Source organism: Spermophilus citellus (genome assembly GCF_964194105.1).
Source record: "Spermophilus citellus genome assembly, chromosome: 3".
NCBI lineage: Eukaryota > Metazoa > Chordata > Mammalia > Rodentia > Sciuridae > Spermophilus > Spermophilus citellus.
In genome coordinates, this window is record NC_138184.1 from 25961043 (window position 1) to 25984225 (window position 23183).

The following is a 23183-nucleotide window of genomic DNA, read 5'->3' on the forward strand; positions in this document are numbered from 1 at the left end:
GCAAAAGATAGGAGGGGCCATCTCACCAAAGACGATATTTAGAAGGAAAATAAGCACACAAAAAGATGTTCAACATCATTAGTCATCAATGAATTGCAAAGTAAAACCATAATGAGCTACCCCTACACATCTATTAGGTAGCAAAATGGTACATTTACCCAAGAAAACATTTTGGTAGTTTCTTTAAAAAGTAAACACGCAGCCACCATGTGACCCAGTAACTGAACCGTACTCACTTGTGATCATTTTACCTCAGAGAAATGAAGACTGGGGTTCACACAAAAAAGTTTATACCAATGTTTATAGCAGTTTTATTCATAGTATCCAAAATCTAGAAAATTAAAAAAACACACACACAGATATCCTTCAAAGGGTGACAGTCAAATAAATTGTGGCATATCCATATCGCTGAACACTACTTAGCAATAAAAAATGAACAAATTCTTAATACAAGTAACAAGCTAGATGAATCTCCAGAGAATTATGCTGAGGCAAAAAAAAAAAAAAAAAAAAAAAAAGCAATTCCAAAAGGCTGCATATTGTGTGATTCCACTTAAACAACATTCTTAAAATAACAACATTTCAGAAATGGAAAACGGAATATTTGTTGCAAGTGGGTTAGGAAGGGGTTAGGGACAGGAAGAGACCAGGTTTGGCTAGAAAGGGCAACATGAAAGATCCTCCAGGTAGTGGAATTTTTCTGTCTTGGCTATGTGAATGTCAACATCCAGACTGTGATGCTGTTAACTATCATTCTGCAAGACATAAACACTGGGGGAAACTGGGTAGAGAGGATAGGGGAATCTCTGTGTGATCTCTTATATAACTGCATGTGAATCCACATGATCTCCAAATTAAAAGTTCAACTTTAAAAAGTTAAATCAAACTGAACCTACTTCAGATCTGTTCTGTCATCTGAAATAATTTTTACTTCTAAGAGTCTTCTCTTTGCTATAATTCTGTTGGCATCCAGATGTTAAAGGTTTCTGGTTTAAGGTTAAGAGCTACAAACATTTGCTTGTACCTCCCACATTGGACCAATGTATCAAACAAACTTGCCTGCAGAAATCTCATCAGGGAAATGTATTAGTTCACCAAATAATTAGCTGTTTAATGAGCACTGATATGTTCTTGCTAATATTGCATACTAATTGAGGTTTCTTGGCTTTGTTTTATTATTGTGCAATTCCCTCAAACTATTTCTCTCCAAAGAGCTTTTCCTATTTATAAATTTCCTATATATAAATAAATTTCCTATTTATTTATTTATTCATTCTAATGTGTTATACATGACAGCAGAATGCATTGCGATCCATATTACACATATAGAGCATAATTTTTCATGTCTCTGGTTGTACACAAAGTAGAATCACACCATTTATGTCTTCATACATGTACTTAGGGTAATGATGTCTATCTCATTCCATCTTTCTTACCCCCATGCCCCCTCCCCTCCCTCCTCTTTTCCCTATCCAAAGTTCCTCTATTCCTCCCATGCTCTCCTCCCCATCTCCATTATGGATCAGCATCCTCATATCAGAGAAAACATATGGCATTTGGTTTTTTGGAATTGGTTTACTTCACTTAGCATAATATTCTTCAACTCCATCCATTTAGCTGCAAATACCATGACTTTATTCTCTTTTAATGCTGAGTAGTATTCCACTGTGTATATAGACCACATTTTCTTTATCTACTCATCTATTGAAAGGCATCTAGGTTGGTTCCACAATTTAGCTATTGTGAATTCTGCTGCTATAAACATTGGTGTGGCTGCATCTCTGTAGTGTGCTGTTTTAAGTCCTTTGGGTAAAGTGATGCAGCCAATATGGAAATTTCCTCTTTAAACTGAAAAAAAAATTTTTTTTAAAAATAAAAAGTCAAACACAAGTATATTTTCATTAATATTTAAATAAAAAGGCAAAGTTCTATCACTTCCCAGCCCAGTTCTGTCCCCAGAGATAATGGTAGTTATCAGTTTATATCCTTCCAGATTATTTTTGTGTATTTCTTGACATATATACAGTTATGAGTGATTTTTTTTACAGATAGGATCATATTGTTTATATCATTCTTCAAATTCTTTCTCTCCCTTTAAAATGTCTTGGAAATTCACATGTCAGTATGTTTAGATCTAATTTAACTCATTCTTTCCAACAGCCTCATAGTAGTCTGAAGAACTGAGGTACCATGGTCTAATTATTTGCCTGTTGACACAGAACGGTTCCAGTTTTTGCTATTGTTAAGCAATGCAGTCATCATTGAAAATCCTTGCACATACTTCTTTCAGTGAAAATGAGATTATTTCTCTGAGAAACTTAGAACGAGAACTGGGGCTTCCAAGCATAGCCAACTCTGTCAACTGGCTGAACCTGCAACTGTTCCCTCCCGTTTCTAACTTTCTCTCCTGCCTCTTATAAGGAAGGGAAAGCTGGAAACACTTTCCTCATTTTGCTTGCAGCCAGGGGAGGCCATGTGATCCATGAACAAAAATTTGCTGGGCAGTCTCTAGAAATCTTTTTGCATTCCAGCAAAAAGGGAAAGACATGACTAGCACTGTCTTTTCCCCTGCCCTGAGGTGGCTGGTGTTTGGAGGGGTTGCAGCCATGTTACAACTTGAGGGAAAGTCAAAAGAGAATCACTGTGACACTGGCCCTGAGAGCAATGAGCTGCTAAACCAAAGCCAGCAGCACCCTACTTCTAGACTGCTTATTATATGAAAGGAAGAAACAACTATTGGTTTAAGCCACAGTTAAGTCTGGCTTTCTATTACTTGCAGCCAAATGCATTCCTAACTAATTCAAAACTAAATTACTCTTTTAAAAGTCTGTACTTGCTTTATTTTATCACAAACGTTTATTGAGTACCTATTTCACAAACCTTTATCTACTGAACACTGACAGGTTTAAATGTTTATCCAACCTGACACATGAAAAACATTTCACATGAACAGAAGGCCATATATTTATTGGCCTTTCCGATTTCCTCCCCCATTATTTTTTCCTTCATATCTTTTGTCTACTTATCTACTGTACTGTTTGACTTTTTCTCATTGATTTAAACAGGAAATTTTCAGATAGCAAAATACCCTGAGTTAAACTTTTGGGAAATTCATCTTTGCATTTTAACTCTATCAGCCAAATCAAACATGACTGTAAGAAATAAATCTTGCATGACAGGCGAGGCTGACAGTGACTGTCATCTCTGAGCGGTGCCACCACCATGTGGCAAAGTGTCAAGAAGAAATTCAACTCATGCAAAACACTATAGCTTGTACTTCATACTTCCTTTGTAAATCTACACTGACAGAAGGGTTTACAGGATAGTGACATATTGGTGAAATAGGCACCATCCTCAATGGACACATCTCTTTTGACCCTCACATGAAACCCAAGAGATGGTCACTATTATTCCTATTTTACAGAATAAATGATAAAAGTAATGATTTCAAACCAATTGTTTCTTTCCTACCACAAAACTTCCAATTCCAGGCCCAATATTTAAATAAAATATTAATATTAAAATAAAATAATTGTTTACTTCCATTTAAAATAATATAAAATATATCATGCCTGTCTGGAAATATAATATACTTAAGTTAGAAACATTGCTGAGCCTGTTCTTTTTTTTTTTAAAGAGAGAGAGAGAGAATTTTTTAATCTTTATTTTTTAGTTTTCGGCGGACACAACATCTTTGTTTGTATGTGGTGCTGAGGAGCGAACCCGGGTCGCACGCATGCCAGGCGAGTGCACTTGAGCCACATCCCCAGCCCTGAGCCTGTTCTTATTAATCTGAATAAACTGTTTCAAAATTTCACTCAGGTTTATTGTCACACTACATATAACCAAAATTATACCTACTTTTGAAAGTAAAAATTTTACCTCTTCGGCTGAGTAGAATTTTAATGCTTCAACAAGAAGTATCTACTTAGCTAACCACCCCACCCTAGGACAGCAGGTAAGGAATTCCCCTAATTAGTTAACAACCAACCAGTCTGACCCTGGAAAACAAAAATAGGCTATTAAAGATATTTAAAGATTGTTATGAAAAACAATGTAAATACGCTGAAAACAAGCACTAGAGAGTTTGGATTGACTGACTCTGCTTTAAAAATCTTAGCAGTCAGAGGAAAAGGGAAATGTGGCAAAGCGCCTGCTCCTGGAGTCAGGTGGGGGCAGCAGCAGGGCTCAGGTTCTAAATATTTCCCTGCATTATGCACACCTCTCCCAACAAGACCTGAGGATCCTCTGGCAAAGCATCACACAAAGCACTCAATCCACACCGAGTAAGGAGCACAGGCAGCAAGCATCCTGCCAAACCTTTCCTGGGAGAAACACCCACCTGGGTTCCCCGCAACACAGCCCCTGTGGCAGAAGGCCAGACCACCCAGGTGCTACCCACATGGACCCCAGGGAGACATGGGCTTCACCCAGAGCACCTTCTTGCAAAAATTTTTAGCCTATCTCTAAGACATAGAAAACTACTTGGGAGAGTTTTAATTCTTTATTTTGTATGAAAGAACACCAATCTGCAGACACATCTGTTTACAGTCTACAAAAGTGCGAATGGGTTGACAAATCCCCATCCTGAGGGCATCTCTGATAGTTCCTTCTATTTCTCTGGTGGCTTGTCTAGGGGCCTCTGTTTGGGAAGAGGCAGTTCAACATTCCTCCCACCCCCACCCAGATTCCTAGTAGGAGACACACTCCTAGCTCACTGGTACAGAAAGGGTGGAAGCATGTGGAAAGAAATCTGACTCTTTTCCAAAGTCCGCTGTGGCCGGGTCAGCCCTGGAGAGGGCAAGGGGCCCTGGAGGGTCCAGGTGTTTGCACAGCACAGGGCAGGAAGAGTGAGGCAAGCTTTAGTCAACAGGACAAAAAAAGCCAGATTGCTTGGCCCTTCAAAACAGTCTGTCCAAGCCTCAGGACACCAGAGGGACAGTAAGCAAGGCACTTGAGAGAGGGGGGGCACCAAGTCTCTAAAGAGGCAGAGACAAACAAAAAGAGCAGGAAGAAAACAGAAGTGGGGGACTGGGGCCAAAATCAAACCAGATACTGCAACACAGCACTGACTGAACCCTTGGTCAGATCTCTGGGAGGGGATACTTCTGGCACCTTAAGGACTCCCCAAGTGCCTGTTAGAGCTGGGTCAATAAAGGACTGTGGGAGGGTTAGGCCTTGTAGATCCTCCCAACAGACTGGTGGCCCCCAGACAAGATCCCAAAAGAAGATATGGCTCAGCACTACCCCTCCTCCCCCCACACACTCTAACACTTCCACAGCCAACTAAATATACACTGACACATGGCCTCACTGTCTGATGTGCACAAACATCTGTATGCACAGGTTCATAGTTAGGCATGTAGATGCATATACAGCCTCACTGTGGGTGAGTGATATACACACCCTCCCAGTGAAGGGACATAACACATTCAATCTGCTAGTCAAGTGTTGGGTGGTACAGGCATACAATCACACACATACACAAACTCTGTCAAAAGTGAACACACATACAATGTCTCTGTAGGCTCCCACTACTGAACACACATTGCACAAGCTCTTCGACCAGTACATTCAAACCTCTACATAAGATACATGCACAAACTCTCAGCCTGTCAGGCAAACATGCACTCAAAACCTGTTAGGTGCGAGCCCCCACCCCTCACCCCACCCCCGCGCGTGAATGCACGCGGACACACACACACACACACACATATCCTTACAATCTCTATTATGGCATGTGCAAACACACATGTAAGTGCACACACTCAACCTGTCAGATGCTCAGCACACCCACAACCTCTCTGTTAGGTGCACACACACCCTTTCCTATGGTTCTGTTAGGTACACACATGAAATCTACCCGGGCACACACACGATTGATCACAACTTCTCTGCCAGAGCATGCACACGCACACTAGCTCAGTCGGCACACGCACACTCTGCTCCAGGCGCATCCCACACCCACGCACCCTCCTGGCCGGGTGCACCCTCCCCCAGGCCGGTGCCGGCGCACACAGTGAACTCCGGCAGCGCGGGTGTGCACACGCCCCCCACCGCAGCCGCCCGCGCCCCTCCTCACCTTTCTCGCCCGCGCCAGGCGCCCGGCCCTCGTCCTCCTTGGGGTTGGTCACCTGGGTGATGATGGCCGGGCCGTCCATGGGTGCGCGGCGCGGCGGCCGCCCGCAGGCCCGGCCCCCCGCAAGCCAGGCGCACGGGGGCGCGGCGCGGGGGGCGCGCGGGGGCGCGGCGCGGGGGGCCGCTCGCCGCCGCCGCCTGGGCGCGCCCGCCGCCCGGCCCCGCGCTCTGGGAGAGGAGGCCGGGGCCCGCGCCCCAGCTCCCGCCGCAGCCGCCGCTGCCGCCGCCGCTGGGCTTGAGCGGCCGCCGCCTTGTCACCATGAACCCCGGAGCCGCGCCCGGGAGAGCCGCGCACGAGGAGGCGGAGCGGGAGGCCCGGCGCCGCGGGAAGCGGGAGCGGGCGGGCGGCCGAGAGGGAAGGAGCGAGCGAGGAGCGAGGAGCGAGGAGCGAGGGCGGGCGGGAGGGAGGGAATGAGGGAGGAAGGGAGGGAAGGAAGGAGGGCGGGCGGGTGAGTGGGTGTATCCCGGCCCGGGGACCGGCCTCCGCCGCTGCCGCCGCCGGCGCTGCCCGCCCGCCCAGGGGGAGAGGGGCGCGGGGCCGAGACGCGGGCGGTGAGTGGAGGCGAGAGGGGGCGTCCCCGCGCAGGGGGTGGGGTCTGGGGCAGGTGGGTGGGGCGCAGGCTTGGGGTGAGGGGGCGTCAGAGGGGTTCTGGGATGGGTGTCGGGAGTCCTGAGCAAACGAATGGAGTGAGGGCTGGGGGATGAGCCTGGGGCAGATGCGTGGGACGAGGCCCGCTGGTGTGTGGGTGGCATTCGGCGCGGTGTGGGGGCCCGGGGGCTGAGGCGGAATCTCGAGGAGGCAAGAGCGAGGGCACCCGAGACCGGGTGTTTACCCGGACAAGACCAGAGTCTCGTAGACATCTGGGGTCGGTAGGGGATGCTGGGTGAGGGGCGTCCTGGCACTGTAACCGACCCGCCAGGTGCGTGGGCGCGGAGGCCCGGGCTGCAAGGCTGTGGTCCTTCGCACCTAGGCGGCCCGCGGAGGGGTGCGAGAGGGACTCTGGGACGCTGAGCATCAGGGGAATGCGGGAAAGTTTTGGTGAGACCCGGGAGTGACGTGGGGTGGTAGAAGGGTCCCCGGATGCGAGGGCGAGAAATGTCCCGCCGGGAAGTCTGTAGACCCGGGCAGAACCCGCATCAGCACTCGAGCCAAGCCCGCTTGCGGGGGCGGCAGGACTTGAGGATCTACGACACCGAAAAAACCTGGGCAATGGGCATTTCCGGTTGATCCGCAGCTAGGTGGTCTGGGGGCCCTGTTGAGGGCTGAAGAGTGAAAGGGGCCTCTGGTGGGCCGCGCTGGACAAGGAAGGTGCATGTGCTGGGAAACCGACCACAGTCAGGCCTGGGTCGACGGCCAGAAAGTGGACAGGACAAGAAAGCGCCCCCTCCGCCTCGGAGGGTCTCATCCCTAAGGCATCAGCGCATTCTCGTTCCAACTTGCGGGCCACATTCACTGCCCAGTAAGCCAGTGGGCGGGGCAGTGCCGCAGGAGGGCGGGTGGTGTGTGTGGGGGGGGGTGCGCTCTCGCTCACTCTCCACCAATCAAGAGAGCTTGGGCGGGCCGGCAGAGCGTGACGTAGGTGGGCGGGGCTGAGTGGGCGGCCTGGCAGAGAACTCCAGGCCTCGGCTCGCTGCCTAGAGCGCGCGCTTTGGGCCTTGAGGGCAAGTCCTGCCTGAGCCCCGGGACTTTCAGCCGGCGAGGCTGACGGGACCTTTCCAAATTTTCTGCCTCCCGCAAGCCTGGATCTGGACTCAGTCCGGTCATGTGCTTCCCCCGGGGGACCAGTGAGCCTTCCCAAAGTTTTAAAGACACTTCCTGAAGCGACTCTGCTAGAGGTCAGTCCAAAGACTCTCCTCTTTGGAGAGAGACCTGGGACAGGGCTGCAGAGATTAGGCAGGTAGGAAAGCACTTAAGCAGACCTGCTGTAAAATGTAATTGTTAGTCAAGAGGTGGGTGTTTTGCCCTCAAATCCAAGACCACAGTGGCATTCTGGCACTGCATGGAGGTGGGGATGGAGGGCTGATGACAACTGCCCTTGAAGTATGCTCACCCATGAGTAGCTGTTCTTCTAAGGACAACTTTGGGATCCCAGTGAGTAACCTGGGGCAGCTGAGCCAAGAAGACTGAAATGCCCTTTTGGTTAGGAAGAGAAGCCTAGGTTTAAGTAGACAAGGCTCGGGGGCATGACCTCGCTAACCTTCCCAATTACAAACTGAATTAGGTGCAGGACACCCAGGACTTCTTTTGTCCCAGCTTTTGATGCCCCTTCAGGTTCTGAGGGTGTGACTGGCGGCCTGGTGAACTCAGATGTTCTCTGAATTAAATTGAAAAAGACTACTGAATTCTAAGGAGTCAGAAGGGGACCTTACAGAGATAGGTGTTTGGGGAGGTTCTAGGGATACAGTTCTACAAGTTTTGGTATATCTCCACAGAGATCAGTGTCTCTGCTCTTTGGTTGATGAGGCATCCCAAATAGTCCATCAGCAAGAGTCAGCTGATGGGATCACTGGGACTCACTGTCCATGTGGATAAGGCTGGTATTCCTTTGGAGGCAGGAGGGTGAAGGTACTTCCAAAAGTTCTGTTCAGTTTACCAAGGGTAGGAAGGAACTCGACAGTCCTTAGGAGTACAGAGCCACAGGAAGTGATTTTCACGTGTGGAGTCTGTATGGTTTGGCCTTTTCTGCAGCAGTGACTCCTTGGAACACTTTAGTAACAATTTTCCCTCACCTGCAACCTCCACCATCCTCACCTTCATGAGATCACCTCTCAACCTTCATCTCAGGCCCATGAAGGAAAACAGCTGTCTTTTAAAGCCCTTGTTCCTTTCCATATGCTTCATTTAAAATTTCAATTTATTATTTACTTTATAAATATTAATAGAAATCAAAGAAAAATCTTATCCTATCCTTAAATCTATCTTTATTTTCCTCCATTTCCCTTGTCCTTAATTGTATGCTGACTAAATTTTTATGTAGCTATAAAGTGTTTAAAATTCTTGGTTACATTTTTCCATATGGTGACATAATCAATCGTGGTTAAGTGTCATTATAAATGATTGCACCTTACTAAAAGGTCATTATAAATGATAACACCTTACTAAAAGGGTCTTAAATAACACAACATCTTGGTTTTATATGTGAAGGAAACATTTAAAATTTATTGGAACAACTTGATTATCCATGAAGAGAAAATATGTCATTACTGTAGTTCTTACTGTATATTCAAGATCAATCAAATAATTAAATATAAAAATTAGCAAATATACCAAAATAGATTTCAGCAAATTCTTTTTGATCTTGGATGAGAAAGACCCAAGAATGATAAAAATTCCAGAAATTTTAAAGGATATGATTGACAATTGTTCATTCAATAAACATTTATTGAGTGCCTTCTGTGTGGTAGGTTCTGTTCTAGGCACTGAGAATCTTAGCATTGTCCAAAGTGAGAATTAAGGAGTGGAGCTCATTCCCTCACACAAGTCAGTCATCATGGCTAAGGGTCATTTGGGGCCTTAAGCCTCCAACCATTTAAGGGCTCTCTGGGAATTTGAGCAAAGTGGCCCCAGCAACTAGAAGACAGCCATTGGAAGTCAACACATAATAATCCCCAGAGAGGGAGGCCCAGAAACAGTAAAAAGGGTCTGAGGGGATCTAGAAAGATCACCAAAGTGTTGGTGAAAGTCACAATTCCCAGACTCCCATCATACAGTGACCTTGCTCCACTTGTACAAGAACAGGTGTCATGTTTAACTTAATTTTTATTTAAATATATTTTCAAACTGAAAACTAGCAGATAACATTTTTTTTTAAAAAAAAAAGGTAAATAGAAAACATAGGAAGGACCATGACCCTATAAAGAAAGTGCTGCAAAGAGTGACAGAGAAGAGATTGGTATGCCAAGGACAGGGGAACATAAGGCTAGGGCTGGTGAACTTGGTCCCAAGAGGCCAAAGATAGGAACAGATAGGAAGGTAAGACATATTGGTGATGGCATCCTGGACTAGAGACTGTTAGAGCCCTAGAGTAGAGCTCTGATATGGGTGGGATAGGTGGACTATTAAAGTAGAGATAAGACTCTTGTAAGGATACTAGGGTGAGCAGTGAGTGAGGTTGCCCCTGAGGAAAGAACACTGGACATTGGGATCAAAATTTGAAATGGCTAGGTTTAGGGTTTTGGTGATGGATCAAGCAAAACCTTCTACACCAGGAAACACATCTGGGCTTGATTTAGGGAGTGGGGGATGGAAGTGACATAATCAGACAGTGTTTAGAAAATTCCTGCAGATTAACAGAGTGTGTTGGGACAATGCAAGAGGCAGGGAAACATATAGAAGATGCTGCATTAATATATAAAGAAGATGATGACATTTGTGGGGATGGAAAGGGCTGGGTAGACTCCTGATATATTTTGGAGGAAAGATGAACAAGTCTTGCCTACAATTGGGTTTGAGGAATGAGGGATGAGCAAGGAGGAAATGGCCTCCTGCTTTCTGGCTTGGGCACCCAGGTAAAGAGTTGAGGGTCCTCTGAGATGCTCACTGCATCTGTCATTTCCAGACTGCTCCTGACTACCCTCCATACTTGAATTTCTCCTCCATGTTGTTTTTTCCCCTCATCCTGCTATATTTTCTTTAATTAGGTACAAAGGCATATCACCTAGAGATCATTTATTTCAGCCACTGCTCTGCTTGGTTGCCAGTCTCTTGTCTCTTTCTTCAGCAATAGTAAGGCAGATTCCTTTTCCTCATGGAAGAGAAATCCATGGTTTGTTTCCTTTGCCAATAACAAAAACGTTGGAGAGCCAGGTGGCAAAGCTGTTGCCACTGGCATCTTTCACATGAACCACATCAAAATAGCCAGGATCAATCTATTTATCTATCTCTATATCTCTGTCTATCTATCTCTTTCTCTCTCTCCTTCCCTGCATCCCCCTCCTCCCTCCCCCTGCCTTCTTCCCCCCTTCCTCCCCCTCTCCCCCTCCCTTTTCTCTCTCTCTCTCTCTCTCTCTCTCTCTCTCTCTCTCTCTCTCTCAGCAGTCACACCAATTCTTCCCAAATTAGCACCTCCAGTTACCATACACGTTACCAGTGTCAAACTTGATGAAATCGGTAATCTTGCCAGTCTCCAAACCAATCTGAATGGTATCATTCACTTTGATTAGGGGATCAGGGTAGCAAATGGTTCGAGCATCATGAGTCACTAGAAGAGGGATTCCTTTTGTGCCCACAAAGATCTTTCTCACTTTGCACAATGTGTACTTGGCCTCCTCAGGTGTAATATGATGAACAGCAAAATGACCCTTGGTGTCACAGATCAGACAGAAATTCTTTCCAGTCTTATCAATGCTGATGACATCTATAAAACTGGTGTGGTATGTTATATCAGTTTGGACTTTGCCATCAATCTTAATGAAGTGCTGAATGCAAATCTGTCTTACTTCGTCTCCTGTCAGGGCATACTTAACTCTGTTCCTTAGATAAATGATGAGAGGAAGATGTTCTCTCAGCTTGTGGGGACCAGTGGATGGATGAGAAGCAAACACACCAGTCAGTTTAACCCATCATTCAATACTTTGGAGCTGCTACCCACTGCTTCAGATGCTTCTTGGGACCGTGAGCCATGGCTGCTCTAGGCACAGAAAGAGGCCTCCTTCTTCCTGTGTGCTCCATGCTGTTCTTGATCTGCTTTGTCTCTTCTCTGTTTTTTGTGTGTGCTACTCTGTCTTTGGATCTCTGTTTTTCTGACTAGCTTTACTAGACTAACTAGCTGGATTAGTCTTCCCAGATCCTTTCAAGAGGAGGCAGCAGGTCTCCTGCTGAGAAAGGAGGGAAGTAAGATCTAGTGGTTAGTCAAGTGGATACACAACAGATCCTGCCCACAGGTCTCTATTTTGGGGTCACTTTTGGACATGAATGAGGTTCTGTAGACAGCAACCCTGCTCTCCTGTTGTGCACTAGGCCCAGAGTCTGCAGTCAGTCCCAGAGGGATATGCATCTGGTGCCTTCAGTATGCCAGGCTTGGGTCAAATACAGTGCACAAAGCACTCTAAGGGGCCCACAGCTTAGTGGATAGAGTAGGCAGAGGAAAAAAATCAGTGGACAGTAGAGCTGATTTATTCTGGCAGTTCAGGGAGTCACCATAGAAGAGATGATGCTAAAAGTCCTTTTCAGAGGTCTCAATTTTCCCAGTGAGAGGAATTTTTCATCCAGGATCCACAGAGAAGGCTGCATCAAGGAGCAGTACAACATGATAAAGGAAGAGATTGGGGTCCCAAAGATCCAGTTGACTTTAGAATTTAACCTGCATAATATGGAGCCTCTGATGATTTCCTGAGCAAAGAACAGGTACCATTTAAGAAACTAGAGCAGATCTGTGGGTTGAAGTGAAAACTCAAATCAGTTAAGCAACCATGGGGATGCTGTTAGCTCATGTCACCAAAGAATGGTTATATGTCAGGCTGGAATGGTCTGGAAGTAGTATACCTGAAACAAGGAAGTGGTAGTCCTTGGTGGGTGGGTGAGGGGTGAGAAATTAACTCCAGCTGGACCAGGAAGATTGAAGTGTTGCTAGGAAACCAGACGGATATCTAGATACCTAGTCTTCCCACTCAAGATTCTATAGGACATCATCTCTAAGAAACACCTTGTTTCTTCAGTATCCCTCTCCTTCCTTACCAATACTAGCCCTCACCATCACATACGGGTTCTTTCAATCAAATGCCTATGTCCACGGCACCTAGGGCTTCCTATTTATCTTCTCCTATCCTATCACCAAGGATGTCATCCACCTGACCCCAGATCTTACTGTTGTACAGCATCCTTCCCACCGACTGATATTATCAAAAACAGGGCCTCAAATGGGTCAGTGGTCCAGCAGGTACAGCCTGCCCCCTGGTGGCTACCATGTTGTAAGGTCTTTTTGGTGTTTAGCTGGATATGGAAAAGACTTGTCTACCCGCCAGCTCTTTGGGGTATGTCATAGCCAGAGTGGGTCCAGTCATATCTCCCACTCCACCCAGCTGACATGATTTGCTCATCTTGTCAGTTTTCCCCAGGGTATTAACAGGAAAGACCTCAGGAATGTGAGGACCTGTGTGCTTGTCTGGAAGGTTAGAGAGCAGGGGACCTGGAGTGATGTGCCCTATTTGGCAGCCAATCTTGGAAGAGGGAGTTGAAAAGGAAGAGTGGACGCTGGCTACTGGCATAGGAGAAAAGGGCAGCCAGCCAGGACTCCTGAGCACTGAGGAGAAAAGGACATTCGGTCTAAAGTTGGTGGTTACAAAGTGCTTTGGGGAATTTGAGAGCAAGACAAAGTCTGATCTGAGATAGACTCTGAACCCTTGGGGCTGAGATGGAACATTATCAGGGTACCCCAAAACCCAAGAAGACTCCATGGAGAATATGCCTTTCTCTTCCCTACTACCTGCAAAATTCCAGCCTTGCCCTACCCAGAGAACTTTGTACAAAAAAGAGCACTGCTCTAGACTCAGCCCCAGGGACCCTGGGTTTGGGGGAAGACATGCCCCACCCTGAAACCTTATTACAAAGGAATAACCCCTGGAGCAATGTAGGAAGGCCCTAAGTGCCCTCAGCCCAGGAGTGGTTTAATCTCTTGAAAGAACCAGAGTCTTGGTCTGGGGTTGTGGCTCAATGGTAGAGTGCTTGCCTGACATGTGTGAGGCACTGGGTTTGATTCTCAGTACTACATACAAATAAATGAATAAAATAAAGGTCTATCAAAAACTTAAAAAAAAAAAAGAACAGAGTCTTTAGTTGACTCTGAGCCCCTTGAGGTGGGACCTCATACTTTTAGCCACCACATGGATTGTCCTTTAATGCCTCTTACATATCTTAGGTACCAGCTATCACCTGGCCAGGATGATAGAGACTACTGTTGCTTGGCTACTAACATCTATGGCCTCTCTCACCCAAACTTCCCAGGTCCTGAGGTCTGGCTCAGTCATAGGTTTCTGGTGGTCTCTGCCAATATGGGCTGTGTTGGATTGCAGGTAGACAGAGCAGATAATGGCCAAAGTTTGTATCATTCCCAGGCTGCTGATAAAGCACAATCATAGTGCCATGTGTGTGTGTGTGTGTGTGTGTGTGTGTGTGTGTGTTTTCGCACGCATGCACAGCCCCACTGGAAGGAAAGACTGCTGCCTTCTCAAGTCATTTATAGTACCAGCTTTGACAGGAGGCTGCCTGTGGCAGAACCTCCCACTGGCACCATTCCCATGGGTGGGGCCCTGGCCAGGCAGCTTTGGCCTTAGATGCACATCTTGGCACATGCGGCTACATGCTCACTTGCACACAGGCTCATATACATGTCAGGACACAAGGTCCACGTGATAAGGTCGAGTCTGCCCAGGCTGGTTTCTCTATGTTGGTGCTGCCTGTTTCCCTCCCATCTTCCCAAGTGGCAGACCTGACAAGCACTATCCTACCCCTTCGGCTGTCCCCAAATGTAGCCTCCTGCCCTCTTAGTTCTGGACAGACTCTCAGAGCCTCCCTTATGTGCATAATCACAAGTGAGAGCAAAGGAGCCACTAAAGACAATGTCAACTTTTCACCAGGACTTACTGGGAGATCTTAGGGAGACCTCCCTAAGACCTTCCTATTAAAAACTGCATTTTGGAGAAATGGAGATACTATCCACCTGGATTTTGCTAGACCTTGAGGGTTCCCAGAGCTTTGTAATGTCCACTGTCTATGAGTCCCTGATGGCTTTTGATAAGATAAATGAAGGGAGGTGTGGCACCCATCTACCAGCTTATTGTATACCAAGCTCTGGCTGGGTACCATGTGCCCCCAAAGATGAGAGGCCTCCTTGGCTACAAGGAATGGAGACTCTCAGGGAAGGACCAGTAGGAGGGTCCTGCAGCTCGGGTCTCTATCCATCCAAGGCCTCCCAGCAACCTAGCACAGACCATGGAGAAACCTATTACCTGTCAGGCTTCAGGGTGACCAGGCCCCACAGCTGAGCTCTGGAAACTGGGTCATTCAGGGCCAGGGCCACTCCTGACCAGAATTCCTGATACCCCAGACAAGTCATTTGTAATGAATGTGACACAGCTGCATCCCGCATCTCTGCTTCTCTTTTGGTCTGACCATTTATCTTCCTGTTAACAATTCAGTAATTTTCCTATTTTAAATTCTGGAGAGAGAGAAAAAAAATTAGTTTGGCTAAATTCATTACCATTTTTCAAGTGATTATGGATGTGCAAAAAAAAATTATACCCAAACTTAGTGCCTTAAAAAAAAAGCAAAACTATTTATATGCCTATGGGCTTGCAATTTGGGCAAGGCTTGGTGGGGATAGCTCATCCTGCTCACCTGTGGTGCTGGGAGGCTGAGTGCTGGAATTGTCTGAAGCCTTACTTTCTCACATGCCACGCTGATGCTGGCTCTCAGTTGAGCCCTTTGGACATTTACTGGGACACCTACAAATGATTGTGTTTAGCCAAGTCTTACTTTTCATATGCTGATGTTTTAATATCTTGCAAGTCTTGCTGACCTTGGAGATATTATCCCTTTCAGAGATGATTCCTGGCAAACAACTCGCCTGTGAGGGTGTCTTTCATATGAAAAGCAACCAATCCAGAGCTCACACTGAAACCACCTTCTTCACCAAACAATTATGTTCCAGGGACCCATATATTCTTGACCTAGAAACCCCAGAACTGGATAATTTGAGACAACCCCTATGCCCCAGGGCTGCTGAAATGATTTAAACTTGCAGGTCCTGAATCTGTACCCTGTCTCACCTGTTCCTTCCTGTGGAAACTGCAATAAAGGCTCTTATCCTGATTTCCCCTCCTCTGGCTTCTGGATCAATCTTGATACTTCTTTCCTTGGAGGCCCCCATGGCGTGATGTTCCCTCTTCTTTCAGTGTGTAACATACTGTCTCTTCAGTGTCTCCTGTTTTCCTGTTGACTTCACCAGATCCGAATAATAACAATAATAAACACTATGTTTTTAAATAGGGGTTTCTCCAGTGGCCTGAGCTTCCTCATGATCTGGTGGCTGAGTTTCAAGGTGGGTGTCCTCTGAACAAGAGTCCCAAGTGGAAGCCATATCACATCTTATAATCAAGGCTCAGAAATTACTCGGTGTCATTTCTGTTGCATTCTGTTCACCAAAACAACCACAAAGCCCTGCCTGGGTTCAGGGGAAGAAGTAGCCTCCACTTCCTGAAGGGGTGTGGTGAAGTGTTAGAAGAGCATGTTAATTGAAATATTTGGTCAATTTTGGAAAATACAGTCCAGTTCTCCACTGTCCTCTCTGGGCAGAGCTCTTCATGCCAGCCCATCTCAGGGATCACAGGTCAGTTGGTGATTGGGCTGTTTACAAATTAGGTGACTAATCTGATCCCTAGTGTTGCTCTTAGACATGACCAAGGAGGGGTTCATTCAAGCCTTTGTCCTCTTCTTCATGGAATGAGAAATTTGCAGGATACTATGTGAAGTTTATGCAACCACAATCCTGTTATAGAATGCACTTTGGGTACCCAGACTCTAGAAGCTCCTATCCAAACAGCTCTGAATGCACTTCTAAGAGGGATAGGAATCTCTTCAGCAGATCTGTTTCTTGAAGGCAAATCATACTATGGTGAGGAGAGGTTAAAAGGTGGTTATTCTCAGAGTGGAGTGGGGTGAAGATGCAGCTTGAACATATCTGCTGTGGAAGAGCCTACCTGCATGAGCATAGACTCACATGTCAGAGAGAAGGGAGGCTGGTTGTAGACCAGTAGCTGGGCCTGATGCTCTCTATGTTGTCTCCCAGTGCAGCACTCTTAAGAAGTCTGATCATTTTAAGTTTGAACCTGGTCTTTCAGCCTCATTAGATTAGATGGTGGTGGGGGGGGGCCCACTTAATTCTCTCGTGCCACAAATGACAGAGGTAGTCCAATCAGCATGGTTCAATCAGCTATGGGGAATGGGTGTAGGGAGTATGCTCCCCTGTTTTGGATAGATCCTAAGGCAGCTGGAGATGTATAAAGCCCTGTCATGGGACTCAGCCTTCAATACCCCTCTTGGAGACAGAGATGAATAATGACATTTTACAGATGAGGACACAGGCTTAGTGAGGTTAAGTGGCTTGCTCAGTTATACAACTGGCGTGTGGAGATGAGATGACAATGACTACCCTCGTACCTGGCTCTCCTTTCTGTCCAGGAAGCCGCTGCTCAAGATTATAGGGAGGTCTCTGGGAAACTTTCCAGATCTTGCCTCTTAGCTCCTGCCAATATTGTACATTTAAGTAGGTGGCTTAGAAAAGGATTCTACTAGATTTGTTTGAAGAAGGGATGACATTGACAAAAATCTAGAAAATTACTCTGGGATAAATAATAATAGCACCCTTCAACCTGAGTGGAGATGTGTTTATTTGGGGTGAGTAGCAGATAGTCAGGCTGAGATGCATCCTGAAAAAGTAGGCCTGAGACCCAAAATTTAGTATATATGTGCTCACTGGGCTTTGATATCCTCAGGAAGCAAAACTCACAACTCTAGACTGCATATCTGTTGAATTGTCCCCAGAGAAATAAGAAGAGAGAGATCTGACAGGCTCAAAGTTATATCCATTGTGTGCTTAGTTCTTGGCATCTTCCTTTCCCTCGGTCAGGAATGCCCTTCCCTGCCTCCCAAGGCCTGGACCATCAGGGAGCCTGGTCTGTGCTCTCCTTGGGCTATGAGCTTGTTAATAAGCAGAAAAGAGTGATTGAAGGCTGTGAAGGGGGAGGTAGCATGAACATCCCTTAGATCAATGTGCAAACTTATTTAGCACCTCCTGGCTCTGGCAAATTGGGCTGCATGCACCGAGGTAACCATCTCAAGCTGCACAGGGGCCCTGAAGGAGGCCCTGCTACTCACCTGGGTTTTCTTTCCTCCTTGAAAGGCTTGATATGCCAAGAACAACATTTCCCTTTTCAATAATAAAAACTACTTTCCTTTTTTTCATAACTTTATTCATTCACTTTATAAGTTAAAGTTTCTTTTTCCACTTTATTTACATAAACATTTTTTTTTCTTCAACAGTGGGGCTCTGAAAGATTAGGAGATACCCCTCTAGCACTGTGTGTGTGTGTCTGAGACCAGAAACCAGAAGGGCAGATTGCTTGCACCTTTCTGAGGCAGCTAATGAAATGCAGGCCTTCCGTGGGGGAAGACTGTCTGGACCGCAGCCGCTTGTTTTCATCCCTGAGGACTGGAGCTGCCTTCAGATTTCAACTGCTTTATTGTCAAATTGATTATTTATATAAGAGCTGTCTCTGCTTCCTCACTGATGCTAGGCTAGTTTAAAAGTTCCAGATGCAGCAAAGCATGCACTGGCAATAGTTGTTATCAGCAAGACTGCTTAAGATCAAATCAAGAAAACAGCTTGAAACCAGAGACTGCCACTGAAGCAAAGTCCAGCCCAGCAGTCTGTGCTAGTGGCAGACACAATTTGTTGTTGTTCTTGTTGTTTTTTGCCTGTATGGTGCAGACTCTTACAGTGTTTTGTTGTCATTATTCTTTGTCCTCTGTTAGCAGAGCCTCAGACATGCTAGGCAAGCACTCTACCCCTGAGCCACACCCCTCGCCCCTTTTAAACAATAATAATAATAATTACAGACTAAAGGAAACATTATGAAAATAAAGAATTCCTATAAACTTTAATTAGATTCCCCAAATATCAATGTTTATTCCCCCAGTTTATTATTGAAACTGCTTGAAAATAAGCTGTGGACTTACCCTATTTACTTCAAATTTTCCTAAAATACAAAAACAGCCTTTATATAATCACAATACAATTATCAAATCAGGAAACTGATGCAGTTTGATTATCTAATCTATAAACCATATTCCCATTTCACTAATAGACCTACTCTGTCCCTTAAAGCAATAGAGAAAATTGATTTTTTGTGGTTTAGGATCCAATGAGAGATTATGTCGCCAAGTTTCTTTGTTTTCCTTTAATCTGTATTATTATTATTATTATTATTATTATTATTATTTCTTCATGACTTTGATATCAGTTTTTAAAACTACAAGCTAGTTATTTTGTAGAATGTCCCTTAGTACGTGTTTTTCCATTGTTTCCTCAATCTCATAATGACATTGAGGTTGTGCATTTGGGCACAGACACTCAACAGTGTGTGTCATCCTCAGCATTGCGTGGTCCAAGGAGGCACACGTGTAGCTGTGTGGCACTATTGGTGATAATTAACTTTGATCACTTGGTTAAGGCAATGTCTTTAAGGTCTCTACACTGCAAATTCTGTCCCTTTGTATTCTGTCCTTTGTAGCATTTTCTAGGCATGGGGGAGGTACTTTGAGATCACACAAAAATCTTTGTTCTCATTATTCTTGCCTGAATCAGTTATTGTTACCAGATTGACCCAGTTTGTCCAGAGAAATTGGATCAACTTGGCTTTTGAATGTTTTTGGAGTATCCCCTTTCTTTTTTGAGTTCATCCTTACTCTCTGCTATGAGATGCTCTAAGCTCATATTGTTCTTTCCTTCTACTAACCCTGGAATCAGTCATCTCTCCAAGGAACCCCCATTCTGTTTGATGGAGAATAGTAGTTAGAAACCAAGAGCTGGGTACTGGATATGCTCATGGCTACTGCAGTATCATTGATTCTAGGCTCACTTGATGGACACAGCTATGTAACTTTATATATCATCTATCTGTGTCAATCCATCTATCTGTCTACATCTCTGTTAACCAATCATCTATCTATACTCCACCTCCTAAAACCAGGAATTTATAAAGACACCTCAAATTCCTATCCCCAAACATGTGGGATATAGCTACCACTTTTGCCATATTTGTAACTCCCTTCTGATAGTGAGAAATTGATCCCATTATCTATGGTATATTATTTATACATATACATGTATACTCAGTCTTACTTACAATGTCCAGAAAGTAGCTTCAGAATTGCTAACCCATTTCACCACATAACAAAAGCAAATCCAAAAAAAGTCAACTTGCCTTTTGTCAAAATAATGTATTCAAATGTTATTTGCTTTCATTCTTCTACACTTAAACTAGGGTAACTTTTTTCTGTTTATATTCCATTTTACACCACTGCCCCCAATCCTATTGATGATTAGTTTTTAGGTAATACGAACTTGATTCCAAAAGTGAGAGCTACACAGAAAGGTATTCCTAGAGAAGTGTTGTTGCCCTTGAACCTCAGTCTCAACCTCACCACCCTGTCTACCCTGCTTCTACCTGACCACTTCAGGCAACCAGTCTCATTAGTTTCTGATTTATCTTGCCTGTGTTTTATTTTGTTGTTGCTCTTCTTATTTCTCATTTCACACATAAAAGGTAGCATACAATAGATATGCATTTGTGCCTTTTTCACTTAACAATACAATATAGCCTGCAAATCACTCCATTTTAGTCCAGAGGGATTTTCCTCTTTCTTTCTCTTTATCATTGCATAGCACATACTCCACTGTGTAGATTTACCGTGGTTTATTCAACCACCCTTCCATGTATGACATTTTGTCTGTTTATCAAATTTTGCATTAAAAACAACACTGCAGTAATCACTTTCTATGTTGTTGGAAGAGGATCTTAAGGGTAAACTTCTGGAAAACTGGGTCAAAAGGTCAACATATGTATCTTTGCTAGGAATTGCATTTCCTCCAGACATGTTCTGTGGAGTGGCATTTTCACCAGCCTCATAGCAGAGTGCCACTTTCCCCATAACCTGTAGAATGTGTGGTTATGTTAATTTTTTGCCAATCTCCCGGGAAAGATTGGCAAAAGTTTAAAATTGCATTTCCCTTGTAATTTGAACCTTTTTTAAAAAAATAAGCTTAAGCCTACTTTAATCTTTTGTAGTGAACCACTGACTCATGTTGTTTGCTTATTTTCCTATTCCTTTTAAAATCTCACCTCTCCCATTTTTGAAAGTTTTTTTTTTCCTATATTAACGATTTGGCCCTTTATCTGTAACATAGACTGAAAATATCTTCTTCCATTTGGTCATTTGACTTTTGATTTTGTTTATGGTGTATTTTGCCCAGAAAAATGTTTTAGTTTTTTTGTGGTTAAATCAATCTGTTCCTTTATTGCTACTAGATTTGACTCATAGTTAGAAAGCCTTTCTCTATACCCAGATTTTTCAGGAATCCATACTAGTATTTGTACGTTTTCTCTTTTATAGTTAGATCTCTGTTCCATTTAGATTTTATGAGGTATGAATGTGGTTTTATCTGTTTCATGGCTACCCACTGTCCTAGTACCACTTATTAGAGTAAGTCTTTGAGATTGCTACCTATATCGTATGCTGCTCTTCTATGTTTTTGGGTTGAGTTCTAGACTTTTTATTTTGTTCTGCTGCTCTGTCTATTCATGAACTAATACCATACTATTCTAATTTTAGAGGGTTTAAAATATGTTTTAATATATAGTAGGGCTGGTCTCCTATCTCCATAGTAGCTTTTGTTTTTTTTTTAATTTCCTCTCACTATTTTTGTAAATATTCTTGCATATTTGTTTGTTCATACAAACTGTAGTATCACTGGTGGTGTGAAACTCCACATCATATAAAAACCACAAGAATGGAGATCTCAACTAGAATAAGTTATACTCTATGTATGTATAATTTGTCAAAGTACACTCTTTTGTCATGTATATCTAAAATGAACAAATAAAAAAAACTTTAGTGTCAACTTGTCTATTCTATTTAAAGAAATAAGTTGTCCTTGAAGTGTTTTTAAATTTTTAAATTAATTTCCAACATTTAAAATGGGAGAGACATCACATGGAAATCTGGATTTCTGGTTTTTCTTGAAAATTGAGAAGATCTATCAACACAGACCTTTTCTTTCCTCATGACCTAATAGCGTAAGGCCATTAGCTGCTACAGCCCTCACATGGGCCTTGTGTCTTCTGTCCTCCAGTTCCTCTGACTTCTCACCTTGATCCCTCACACATTTAAGGTCCCTCATGGCATCTGAATTGGTGACTCTGCCTTTAAATGATCGGGAAAGAATACTCCATGCCATCCTTTAGTCCTCTGTCTCTCTATCTTACAATACAAATGTTATAAAGGGGATTTGTGTAAGCTTTGTTCACTGCTGCATCTCCAGGGCCTAAGAAGAGGGCATGGGGCATAGTTGGCACTAGGTCAATATTTGTTCAATGACTCAAAGTTTATAGATAGGAAACAAATAATGGTCAAATGTGTTCTATATCTATAAAGTCATTGAAAACATATCAAATAGAACCAGAACGCTGTTGGTGGGAGTAAGTCAGTATAGCCCTTAGAGAAGGCAATTTGGCATTATCTGTCAAAATTACAAATGTATCAACCAGCTGTCTTCCCAGTTCCATTTTTAGAAATTTCTCCTAAACTATGTTTGCACTCAGGTAAAATGACAATGTACAGGATTAGTTATTGAAGTAGTAACAAAAGATTGGAAAGAACATAAATTTTCCTCAAAAGGAGGCTGATTGCATAAATTATGGTTTGTTCACATATTAGAACAATACAATATTACAGTAGTGAAAAAGAATGATGATCCCTGTGAACTAAGAGGGAAAAACACAAAGTATAGAATAGTATACATCATAGGCTACTTTTTGTATATAAAATGAACACAGACCAAAAAATCCATATCATATTTGCTTATAAGTACATAAAGAAAATCTGGATGCATTCACAGGAAACAACAGAGAGAGCTGGGGGTGTAGCTCAGTAGTAGAGTGCCTGTTTGGCACACATGAGACCCTGGGTCAATGACCAGCACCCCCACACAAAGGAAACAATACAGAGAGAGGATGATGAAGAAACTGGGCATATGGAGACAGGGCGGGAGGGAGAATTCCAATTCTCACTCTTTCCATGGTTCTGAGGAGTAGGCTTTAAACCAAATACACACACACACACACACACACACACACACACACACACACACCGTGTAAGTACAAATACATACACCTATAACAACTGTTAAACTAAAGTGACACCAGAAGAAGCCATCAAACTCTGGAGACAACTATCCAGCTGGGACACTATAGACAACTAGATGATGGAG

At 44.2% G+C, this 23183-nt stretch overlaps 1 protein-coding gene, 1 long non-coding RNA gene and 1 pseudogene across 4 annotated transcripts in view; 1 reads left to right on the forward strand and 2 right to left on the reverse strand.

Moving 5' to 3' along the window:
- CTDSPL (CTD small phosphatase like) overlaps nt 1-6279 on the reverse strand; it is a 113192-nt gene extending 106913 nt beyond the window's left edge. For both annotated transcript variants that reach the window (XM_081284692.1, XM_081284691.1), the window contains exon 1: nt 6083-6279. In XM_081284692.1, coding sequence (XP_081140818.1) covers nt 6083-6161 — 79 coding nt within the window. In that variant the 5' untranslated portion in view covers nt 6162-6279. The remainder of the gene's footprint in view (nt 1-6082) is intronic.
- Nucleotides 6280-6603: 324 nt separating this feature from the next.
- Nucleotides 6604-19174, forward strand: LOC308644029. The gene is made up of 3 exons (XR_014020884.1): nt 6604-6690; nt 16124-16175; nt 18176-19174. It is a non-coding gene; the product is annotated as an uncharacterized lncRNA (long non-coding RNA).
- Nucleotides 10417-11761, reverse strand: LOC308645515 (small ribosomal subunit protein eS4-like; annotated as a pseudogene). The gene is made up of 2 exons: nt 11181-11761; nt 10417-11007 (listed from the first exon to the last, which is right to left on the reverse strand). The product of its transcript is annotated as a small ribosomal subunit protein eS4-like (transcript).
- Nucleotides 19175-23183: the final 4009 nt, after the last annotated feature.